Consider the following 12,017-nt stretch of genomic DNA (forward strand, 5'->3'; position numbering starts at 1 on the left):
AATTTAAAACTTATTTTACGCGATTAAGTCCCGTCATTGTAAATAATAATTAAAATCTCATTTTTGAAGTTTTGTGGGTTGACACATTATTGCTTATCAGCATGACATAAGTATGATTTAACGGCCTCCTAGCCTAGTCGGTCGAAAACTTGCCTACGGTACGAATTCTGGTTAAGCCATTTATTTGTGTAATAAATTTTGAAAAATCACTTCTTTGTTAAAAGGTATTTCACTAAAATAGAAGAAAACTAATTTTAGTGTTATTGAATATTTGTTCCTGAGTTATGGTTGTTCTCTATGTATCTAAGTACGTATTTATCAGTTTAACGTAGGTATGTATATCGTCGCCTAGTACCCGTAATAGTACAAGCTTTGCTTAGTTTGGGGCTACGTCGTCATGCGTAACATACCTAAATATTAGTTAATTAATGATTATAATAATTTAACAATCACACGCAAAAAACATGTTAAAACAAAATGAAACGATCTTACTTTTCACATCCTCTTGACAGCACTGCAGCATACAGCAACAACAAAGCGCCGCATCCTTCTTCAATTTTAAACTAAACAAATTAAATTATTTGCTTACGCTTATTTTCTAGATAATCTTACATTAGCAATAAATGGATAACAAGCGTTTTTTTATTTGAATTCTTCAGTGATATAATAATACATACATAATATAATTCGTGTAATTCAGTCATTTTGTGCGTAAAAAGGGCGATAGATCTGACCCATCGAATTACAGGCCTATCGCTATTACCTCCCTTCTCTCTAAGGTCATGGAGCGTATAATTAACGCAAAGCTCCTGAGATACCTAGAAGAACACGATCTGATCAGCGACCGCCAGTATGGTTTTCGACACGGTCGCTCGACTGGTGATCTTCTAGTGTATCTCACACACCGCTGGGCTTCGGCCATTGAGAGTCAAGGTGAGGCATTGGCAGTTAGCCTAGATATAGCGAAGGCGTTGGATCGGGCCTGGCATCGGGGTCTCCTGTCGAAGTTACCATCTTATGGATTGCCGGAGGGGCTATGCAAATGGATCGCTAGCTTTTTGTCCGGCAGACGCATACGAACCGTAGTAGACGGAAGCTGCTCCGATAGCATGGACATTAACGCTGGCGTTACGCAAGGTTCTGTGCTATTCCCAACGCTATTTTTGCTGCACATCAATGACATGTTGTCTATCGACGACATTCATTGCTATGCAGACGACAGTACCGGGGATGCCTATTACACAGGACGTGCCAACATCCCTCGTTCCGTGGTGCTGGAGAGTCGTGAAAAGCTTGCGTCGGATATTGAGAGCACTCTATCCAGAGTTTCGGTGTGGGGCCGGGACAATTTAGTCCGATTCAACCCCACCAAGACACAAGTTTGCACGTTTACCGCTAAGAAAACCCCATTTACTGTGGTCCCACAGTTCGAAGGCACAGCCCTTACCATGTCAGGGACTATTGGGATCCTCGGTGCCGACATCTCCAGTGACGTCCAATTCCGTAGCCACCTGGAAGGGAAGGCTGCGCTGGCATCCAAAAATTCGGTGTGCTCAATAAAGCGAGGCGATACTTTACCCCGGGGCAAAGACTGCTGCTATATAAATCGCAAGTCAGACCCCTTATGGAGTACTGCTGTCACCTTTGAGCAGGAGCACCTGGATGCTAGCTTGGACCCTTCGACTCAGTCCAATGGCGCGCTGTACGAATCGTCGACAATCCCAAACTCACAAGCGGTATTGAACCTTTAAGTCTAAGGAGAGACTTTGCCTCCTTGTGTTTGTACAATACCGCTTGTACAATGGCCGCACCGCTCGCCGTCGGCAGGGTGTTCATCCTCACACCCTAGATCCTAAATGGTCGCGTACTGTGCGGTTTAAGAGGAATTTCCGCCAACGGACACTTCGGCTGTGGAATGAGCTCCCATGCCAAAGTTTTCCCGTGAGGCTACAGTATGGGGTCCTTCAAAAAAGGAGTGTACAGACTTTTAAAGGGTCGGCAACGCGCTTGTAATATATCTCTGGTGTTGTAGGCGTCCATAGGCTACGGTGACTGTTTACCATCAGGCGGGCCGTATGCTTGTTTGCCACCGACGTGGTATTATAATAAAAAAAATGTGTTATATTTTGGTGTTTCACTTAGTTACAGCAGTTTATATATATAGGTACCTTGTTCTTTGAAAACCCTACATAGCTCAAAAGTTTCCACTATTTGAACCACTCTACGCATCTGGAATAGTTCTCTTGCTAGGGTCTCAATATTAGCATAAAACAAGTAAGGTCAACGGGATAAATGCAACTATGGGGTATTATGTCCATTTCGTTAGTTATTTCTTGAATACGATTGTTCCGAACGCCTTCTATGTTACGGTTTATTCTCCAAAAATAGCTCAGGCTTTTATCACTAGGTGACGGGAGCTCTTGTGATTCGCGTTTAAAAAGAGCCGCTTTTATGCCGGTCGACCGTACATACAATTATTGTTTCACAAATTATACCTACCAAGTATAAATACCTCTTCATAAAAATCTGGACATCCTCCAAATTCGTGAATTCAAATAAGTGCAGCTTGCGGGCGAAAATAAATAGTAAAATTCTTATTACAGAATAGATCTCAAGCGCGTGTTTTTGGGCGGGCCGGGCAGTAAGTTATTTTTCTCGTACATGCTCGGAAGCGTCGGCCTAAATCGCATACCTATAGGTTTGCTTCGCGTGGATATTTACGCATGAAGATTAGTTACGTGGTTTTCTATGCAAATTATTTAATATTTCTATGACTTTGGTCGAGACTTTATCTCGTGTTCAAATAATTAATTTATAAATCCCGACGTTTCTAATACGATGTTACGTCCGTAATGAAAGTAACCGATCCCGGTGGTTTTGCCGCTGGTCAAAAGTCAAGAAAAAGTATGTAAGCAAAAAAACTTAAATATTACTATGTAGTTGTGACTTGTTCGAATAGACATCTGTTTTGTTTTTGTCACTATTTTGATTTATGTTATATTATATCTAGTCGAACTCGTCCCATCTACAATAAATAGGTGCTTTACTTAAGTTTATTTACTTATAACATTGTTTTATTTTGTAGGCGGATACTAAAATGAATCAACAAAGGAAAGCAAGACTGCAAAAAATATTTTCAAAACTAGACAAAAACGTACCAGATGTAGGAGGAGGACGTTATGCATGTTACAATTTCGATGTAAACCAATACGATGGATCTTTAACTTTAGTGCAGAAATAGCACTATTCATCTCAACAAGAGATTTGTTTTATAACCGCAGAACCCGACACCACCTTGTATCTCACCAACTGTGCAGCATGAAATTTGTGTGTTACCAGCTAATTCCAAGAGCTTGCCTCCACAAAAAATCGCTTTGTAACCAGTCATAAACCAGAGGCTTTACCGCATAAAATGTGTGTGGATCAATGTGGCTCTAGAATCCTCATTTTCGGGATCTGGTTGAGATGCATGCGAAGCGTATAGCTGGCCATAGAAGGATTTGATTTCAGAGAGAATCCCCGTCCGGGAGGATACAATTGGTCACTATCGGTGTTTTTTTTTTTTGTCGGAGTGGGAATGCACACCACACCCTCTTGGCCGTTCGTGAGGGCGCACTGGGATCGATAACATTCCCGGCTTGTCGCCAGAGTACCCTCACAATGGAGGGGGGATCAGAAACGCTTGGTCCCCCCCAGACGTACAATGCGGGTTCGACACCCGCTGGCCCTCCTAGGGCTCGAGGCGAGCATATGCTCTCAGCCTTCGACCCTGCCGCCTGCGTCGGAGAGGAAGCGCGTCAGCAGCCGCTTCTCGCTCCCTCTCCGCCTCCTCCTTCTGTGACATGACCTCCTCGCAGAAGGAGGCCACCGCTTCCCATTTCCTCTCGCTACACGACGACGTCTCTGAATATATGCTTTCTGTCGGTTATGATGAAGTCGATCTCATTTTTAGTCATAGTATCGGGGCTCGCCCTGTCCACTTCTTCAAAAACGAATTCATCAAGAAAAGCCCCTCTCTCTCGAGGAAGTTGACAAGCATTTTCCCCCTATGATTCGGCTACCAAAACCATGGGATCCTACTACCGACTCGCTGCAAATGCTGCAATTCTGTACTCCCACTTTAGCGTGTGAAGCCAGAAGAGGCTTTTTTGTTTAAAGTTTAATAAATATTTTTTTAATTTGTAAGTTTTATATTTTTTTATCCACAATTACCTTGTTCAGATCAAAGGGTTATCCTGTATTTAAATGGATTTTTATAGCAAAACTCTTAACTCCCGATTAGATTTCTAAAATTTAAAAAAAAAACTCGTAACTCCAAATTTTCCATGTTCAGGTGATTTAAAAAAATATATATATTTTAACGATCTGACGGCTAAATTTAACTTTACATTATGTAAATAAAAACTAAGCAAGTCTTCATCCAAAATTTTTGGTAATGAAGTTTTTTGTGTCAACTGTAAAATTGGGTCAAATTGAGTTACGAGGTTTGCGATTTAGGCCGACGCGCAGCCTACAATGATGGCATTTCATAGGGTTATTAAACTCCTAGGAGTAAAACAATCCTATGAATACCCATTGTTGTCCACTGGGGATGCACGGATGTTGCGGCCGGCGCGCTGCAACTTTGGACAAAATTGTGACTGACTGCATTTTTCAAAATTCTGTAAGTAAATGCCAACCGTCGTTAAATAAGAAGTTAGGGAGTGTTTTCCAGCTAAGAAATAGCGCGGAATTAGATTGTGATTTTTATATTATCGATAGAGTATAAGGAGTGTGGTATAATAATCTTAATCTAATACAGCGTTAGTCTCGTGAAAAAACCAACAGAAAAGCGGTAAAATTTGGTATTATCTCGTAAACTATCCGTATTACCAAGTTCAAAAATAGTCAGAATATTTGTCATTAAGAATGTAAACATAACATCAATAAAAGTTTAGTTAAGTAGCCCAGTTTGATTGGTAGGTACGAGTATGATTTTTTGACTTCCTGGGATTGCACAGACTCGGTTTACACACATTTAGGAACAAATGAAAGTATTAAAATGATTTCCAGCTTGTTTTTAGGGTTCCGTACCCAAAGGGTAAAAACGGGACCCTATTACTAAGACTCCGCTGTCCGTCTGTCCGTCGGACAGACGAACAGCGGAGTGTCCGTCTGTCTGTCTGTCACCAAGCTGTATCTCATGAACCGTGATAGCTAGACAGTTGAAATTTTCACAGATGATGTATTTCTGTTGCCGCTATAACAACAAATACTAAAAACAGAATAATATAAATATTTAAATGGGGCTCCCATAAAACAAACGTGATTTTTTTGCTGTTTTTTCCGTAATGGTACGGAACCCTTCGTGCGCGAGTCCGACTCGCACTTGGCCGGTTTTTTTTTTCTAATTTGATTGGTCTACTAGTCGTTTTGCAGATCGCATACTGATACTTAGTTGAGCCGGTGCTTTACCTTTTCGGTAACTCCATCTTGATAGTAGGTCGAGCTGTGTTGCACGTACGTAATATCTGATGGCAGTGCCACCACTGCCTTTGGCTGACCCGCCTGCTGAGGGGTCATGCCGCCCGCGCAGCGCCATATTACTTCGCTGCACGCACGCCATAGAGCTTCTTCCTGACGCTCCTCAGAAGGCCGTAAGTAACTACAATCAGAAATCTAATGTACAAAATACAATTATTGTTGTTGGACTTCCAAAAATTACGCAATATTTGTATACTGATGAATCTCAAAACATATTAGTAGGTATTGCACAGATTTGAACTCCATCTCGGTAGATTTTTGGGACTTGTAGCTTTCGGCCGGGTTTTCGTCTGCGTATAATGATGATTTCCGTCCTAAAAACTACCCTATGTCCCATAACTGTCATGATTGTATACTATAGAATTTCGGTGAATAGTTTATAAACTATTCAACGAAAGCTTTGGTGCTAAAACTATCTCCATAAGAAAGTTCATCTGAATCGGTTTAGCGATTTAAGAGTCCGCAACAAGCTCGCTTCTACAACGCACTACAACGTCCGTGTCCATACAACTAGCTAGATTGCTCTGAAACTTTGTACTAAAAATAAAATAAGGTATATCCATGCCTGTTATTAGTTTATGTAGCTTCAGATACCATAGTTAAAAATACAGCAAATTTAAAATTTTCATACAAAACTTGTTTTTAGGGTTCCGTATCTCAAAAGGAAAAAAACCGGCCAAGTGCGAGTCGGACTCGCGCACCGAGGGTTCCGTACATTACACAATTTATACAATGTATTTTTTATGTGAAACGTGAGTGAAAGGTAAATTGCGGTGTACGATTTATGACGTATTAAAAAAAAACTACTGACTAGATCTCGTTCAAACCAATTTTCGTTGGAAGTTTGCATGGTAATGTACTTCATATATTTTTTTTAGTTTTATCATTCCCTTATTTTAGAAGTTACAGGGGGGGGGGGACACACATTTTACAACTTTGGAAGTGTCTCTAATAGTTATTCAGTTTAGAAAAAAATGATATTAGAAACCTCAATATCGTTTTTGAAGACCTATCCATAGATACCCCACACGTATGGGTTTGATGAAAAAAATATTTTTGAGTTTCAGTTCTAAGTATGGGGTTGTTTTTCTATTTTTGTGCGAAAATCTTAATGCGGTTTACAGAATACATGTACTTACCAAGTTTCAACAGTACAGTTCTTATAGTTTCGGAAAAAAGTGGCTGTGACATACGGACGGAACGGTGCGTCTGTCTGTCTGTCTGTCCGTCTGCCACATCCTATCTTGTTTTGTCTTGTTACATATCAAATGAAAGAGCTTATTATAAGTATCTCAATTTTTTTTTATAATTTTAAGATAAACAGTTTAAAAGTTATTCAAGAAAATAGGCAAAAAATTACCATTTCCCTTCTTTATCTCCGAAACAACTAAGTCAAAAGTTTTGAAAAAAATACACAAAATAGATCTTTACCTATAGATCACAGGAAAACCTATTAGAAAGGTGCAGTCGAGCGTGAGTCGCACTTAATTACTCAGTTATTGATCCGACCCCGGGTTTTTTATTTACATTTCACATAAAAAATACATTGTTTAAATTGTGTAATGTAATGTAAGTTGTGTAACTTGTTGTACTTAGTGTTGTAATAAATATTTATCATTCGACACTTTGTCCGCAGCATTAGGGAACGCCCTTTGCTGGTTTAGCTGTAAAGGATAATTTGGAAATTCAGAAATTCATAATTGAAGCCTCCCGTCACCGCAAATACTCATTGATTGTTCACCACAGTCTGTGTAGCAGTTCTGGCCAAGTGGTTCAAGCGGTTGAGATATAAGCAGCAGGTTCTGAAGTTCCGAGTTCCGAGTTTGTGGTTCAAGCGTTGACTTGAGCCGCAGGAGGTTCCGAGTTTGGATCCCAACCGCACCGATTGAAACTTTGTTTTATTTTTTTGTTTCTTTACTGTTATATTATTTTATTTTTGTTTTGTTTTCTTTTTCTTTTATTTAGTATTTTGTTTTGTTTTTAATTTTACTTTTAATGTGTTTTTTAGCAAGGTTAGCTTGCGTACATTTTTCCTTGCATTCCACTGGATTATGTTTCTTTCTTATTAGGTTTTTTTCTATCATTATTATTTAAGAATTGTATCCCGTGGTAACTGTCACGCTGAATATTGTTACACCCTTTTAGCTTAGATAAAAATTAGAATTAAATGATAGATGCTTAACTTGTACCAATTGTTTCCGCCCGTCAACTCCTCACGAATAGAACCCTTTACAATATAATATTTTACATGAGCATAGAACATTATCCAGCAAAAGATATCAGTAGGTACGGTTAATCATTTGTTAATAATTATACAACGCATGAAATTTGTCTTTTACAAACTACGAAGTTGTTGTTCTCGATATCTCTCAACACTTTAATTTTCAAGTCCACTATTTAAAAAAAAATGTTCGCTCCCGATCCAAACTTTATCAATCAGTTTTCGTCTATTTTAATATAATCCCCTTTTACCAAGTTTTATGTTCCTAGCTTAAACGAAAACTTGAATCACATATAAACTGACATCCCCTTCTTAAACCTCTTTGATTTTGGGTTGAATTATTAAGAACGTTGAAATAACTTTTTTTGTAATATTATGCAATGCCTTTCTAAGAAGTTTCAAAGCATTTGTAATGGATTGAAACTTTCAACCCCTTTTTAACCCCTTTAGGGGATGAATATTTAAAAACGCTTAAATTACTTTTCTTGTATTCTAATAATATGCTTTTATACGAAGCCTGAAGTCCTGTACTCAAAAAAAAATTTGATCTCCATACAAAGTTTCAACCTCTTTTTTACCACCTTGGGGGATGAATTTAGAAAAATGCTGAAATGAGTTTTCTTCCCTTTTAATTAAATATTTTTCTACGAAGATTCAAAATTTCAAATTTAGTACCCCTACAAATTTTCAACCCCTTTTTAACCACTTTACGGGATGAATTTTTAAAAACGCTGAAATTACTTTTCTTGTATTCTAATAATATGCTTTTATACAAAGATTCAAGTCCCGCACACAAAGAAATGTTTGATCTCCATACAAATTTTCAATCCCGTTTTCACCACCTTGGGGAATGAATTTTTAAAAACGCTGAAATTTGTTTTCTTGTTTTTTAATATAATACCTTTTTGCAAAGTTAAGTTCCTAGCTTATAATAAAATTTGAACCCCAAGAAAAACTTTCATCCCCTTTTTAACCTACTTAGGGGTTGAATTTCCAAAAACGTCGAAATTTTTTATTTGTTAGCGGCTATTATGCCTTTCTAAGAAGTTTCAAACCATTTCAACTTTCAAAAACGCTGAAGTCGGTTTTCTACTCTTTTAATGAAATACCTTTTTACGAAGTTTCTAATTCCTAGCTTAAAATAAAATTGGAGCCCTATACAAAGTTTCAGCCCCTTTTTAACCCCTTTAAGAGGAAAATTTTTAAAATCGCTGAAATTACTTTTCTTCTATTCTAATAATATGCCTTTACAAAAAATCAAGTCCTACACTCAATAAAATGTTTGATCTCCATACAAACTTTCAACCCCCTTTTCACCACCCTGGGGGACGAATTTAAAACAACGCTGAAATTAGTTTTTTTGTTTTTATAATATGATACCTTTTTGTAAAGTTTCATTGCAAGTTCCTAGCTTAGAATAAAAACTGCAACTTAAAACAAATTTCATCCCATTTTTAACCCCCTTAGGGGTTGAATTTCCAAAAACGTCGAAATCACTTTTTTGTAATCGGCTATTATGTCTTTCTAAGTTTCAAAGCATTTTTAATGGATTTAAACTTTTAACCCCTTGTTAACCCTGTTAGGGGATGAATTTTTAAAAACGCCGAAATTACTTTTCTCGTATTCTAATAATATGCCTTTATACACAGATTCAAGTCCCTCACTCAAAAAAATGTTTGATTTCCATACAAACTTTCAACCCCGTTTTCACCACCTTGGGGAATGAATTTTTAAAAACGCTGAAATTTGTTTTCTTGTTTTTTAATATAATACCTTTTTGCAAAGTTAAGTTCCTAGCTTATAATAAAATTTGAACCCCAAGAAAAACTTTCATCCCCTTTTTAACCTACTTAGGGGTTGAATTTCCAAAAACGTCGAAATTTTTTATTTGTTAGCGGCTATTATGCCTTTCTAAGAAGTTTCAAACCATTTGTAATGGATTCAAACTTTCAACCCTGTTGCTCCTACCAATGGAGGGGATGTGGGGAACATACACCGCTAAACCAGTTGGCCCATCTACCGCTCCCCCCGCCGCCTATAGACGCCGTGCGAGCCACTTGGCTTTGAGATACACGCTCGTGTGCGCGTCATACACGCAATACGAGTATATTTGTCTCATACATACATTTAATCTTAAGTACCTTTGTGGAACCAGAATTATAGGTAGAAGCTGTTTTTAAGTATGTGCGATTTTTATTTAATACTCAAGACTCAAAGCTTGAACATGGTGACCCATCAACATGATTAATACGCAACGATAGCTTCTGCCCGAGTCGAACGGAATTGCTACGTATGAAGAGAACAAAGGTCACGACAGCTACAACGTGGCAGAAATTGGTTATCCCGGCGTCAACGCAGTGTTCTGGATTTACGACGCCTATTGGATTGTACCAGCCGTAGCTATCTACGACGCCAGTTGAACGATACAAGGATATATTTGGAGATTTACGACGCCATTTTGGAAGCTGCAGACACCCTTATTTCGAGCCCGCCGGTAACAACTACGCCGCAGCCAAGGTTTACCAAGGGAAGTGCACCATTCCTTCATATTTCCTATTTTTCTGCTCGTACTTTCCTCCACCTACTTGACTATTTAGCTTTGCCGTTCTTCACCCTTTGCCGTGCTTAAATTAATTGTATGCCATTTTATTGCACTAGTGACGTAAACATTTTTTAGCACGTATCCTCATTTATTAGCTAGTGCCAGTGAAATAATCTGGTCGCTGCTTTAAAGCCAAATCAAAAACCTATAGCCTTTTACGGCAATTTAAGCATTTAAAACTATTTAAGAACAGAAACGCTTATTTGAGTGACATTCTTATCCCACCAAAAACATTTCATGTAAAGTGTTGCCAAGACTAGGCGCATAAAGCTTTTACACTAAAAAGCTATCAGATCCCGTAGTAGGTACCAAGACTTACTCTGTAAGTCCTAACTTTATAAGCTCTAACTGTATAAAGCCAACATCTTGGTCAAACGTACAGTACGGCTTGGCCGTTTCGTTGCTGTCAAATGGACAATTTGGACAATCCCTTACTGATACTCAGAATTTGAAAGACTTGTGTTACTACTTTGTACAACAAGTCCACCGAGGGAGTGTTTATGTGACTGCAACGAAACGGCCAAGCCGTACTGTACGTTTGACCAAGATGTTGGCTTTATACAGTTAGAGCTTATAAAGTTAGGACTTACAGAGTAAGTCTTGGTACCTACTACGGGATCTGATAGCTTTTTAGTGTAAAAGCTTTATGCGCCTAGTCTTGGCAACACTTTACATGAAATGTTTTTGGTGGGATTTCATTCATTTTTGTAAGAGTTGATATACCAGATAGAAATGACAATTATTCGTTTATAGAATCTACGATAATACAGGATCATGTAAACAGGCATAATTTAAAATATTTTAACATTAGATTTTTATAAAACTTACGTATTGCTAGCGCTATATATGTAGGGCCTATATAAATTATAAGTCAGGAATTTTATGTATTATAAATTGTATGTTTCTACAAATTTTTAGGCATTATTACCATAATCGGAATTGTTTTTAATGAAGTAAGCGTTAGTGAAGGTCTCCGATTCAGCTCACTCAATCGATTTTTGTGAATTTTGTGTTCATGTTTACGACTAAGTACATATAGGAGTCATTGTAGATCAGCGCCTTAAGAAGTAGCGGTTTCGATATCATTAAGCCTATCACTAATAATAATAATAATAAATAATAATAAACGCGAGAAGTCTAGCACCAAATGTTTTGCGGTTTCAGCCACTCCTGCTACTTCGGCCTCGGCCTCTCCTCCTGCCTGTGTGTTCTGCAGCGGCGAGCACCGAATTTTCGATTGCTCGTCATTCCTGTCCCTGCCAGTTGAAGACCGGATCTCCGGAGCGTCAAGGTTACACCTTTGTCTCAACTGTTTGCGGAAGGGCCACACTTCTCATCGCTGCCGAGTAGCTCCGTGTCACACTTGTAAGAAGCGCCATAATACTTTGTTGCAAAGGGAAACTCCTCAGGTTGCCGCTGCGCCCGTAGATGCGCCTCCGCCGCGTTCGGAGCCCGAGCTCGGACTGTCGTCCAATATAACCGTGTCATGCTCAAATCAAATACTCTTACCTACCGCGTATATTGACATATATAGCCCGGCTACTAATGATTATGTAACGGCGCGCGCGTTTTTAGATTGCGGCAGCATGACTTCTATCGTAACAAGCAGTTATAAACAAAAATTGCATCTCGCACCGCTGCCCAGTAATTCAAAACTCTTCGGATTATCTG

The 12,017-nt window shown here is 38.6% G+C and overlaps 1 protein-coding gene and 1 long non-coding RNA gene across 5 annotated transcripts in view; both read right to left on the reverse strand.

The window, feature by feature from the left end:
* Nucleotides 1–12,017, reverse strand: part of LOC134754504 (uncharacterized) — a 579,708-nt gene that overhangs the window by 482,962 nt on the left and 84,729 nt on the right. The gene's annotated exons all lie outside the window — the stretch shown is intronic.
* The window catches only part of LOC134754351 (inactive ubiquitin carboxyl-terminal hydrolase MINDY-4B), a 209,799-nt gene that overhangs the window by 160,878 nt on the left and 36,904 nt on the right, over nucleotides 1–12,017 (reverse strand). For 3 of the 4 annotated variants that reach the window (XM_063690637.1, XM_063690638.1, XM_063690636.1), the window contains exons 4-6: nucleotides 5,455–5,644; nucleotides 2,500–2,565; nucleotides 493–563 (exon numbers count right to left, since the gene is read on the reverse strand). In XM_063690637.1, the coding sequence (XP_063546707.1) occupies nucleotides 493–563; nucleotides 2,500–2,565; nucleotides 5,455–5,644 (327 nt within the window). The remainder of the gene's footprint in view (nucleotides 1–492; nucleotides 564–2,499; nucleotides 2,566–5,454; nucleotides 5,645–12,017) is intronic. The other variant, XM_063690639.1, reaches the window with a different exon arrangement.

Source organism: Cydia strobilella, chromosome Z (genome assembly GCF_947568885.1).
Source record: "Cydia strobilella chromosome Z, ilCydStro3.1, whole genome shotgun sequence".
Taxonomy (NCBI): Eukaryota; Metazoa; Arthropoda; class Insecta; order Lepidoptera; family Tortricidae; genus Cydia; species Cydia strobilella.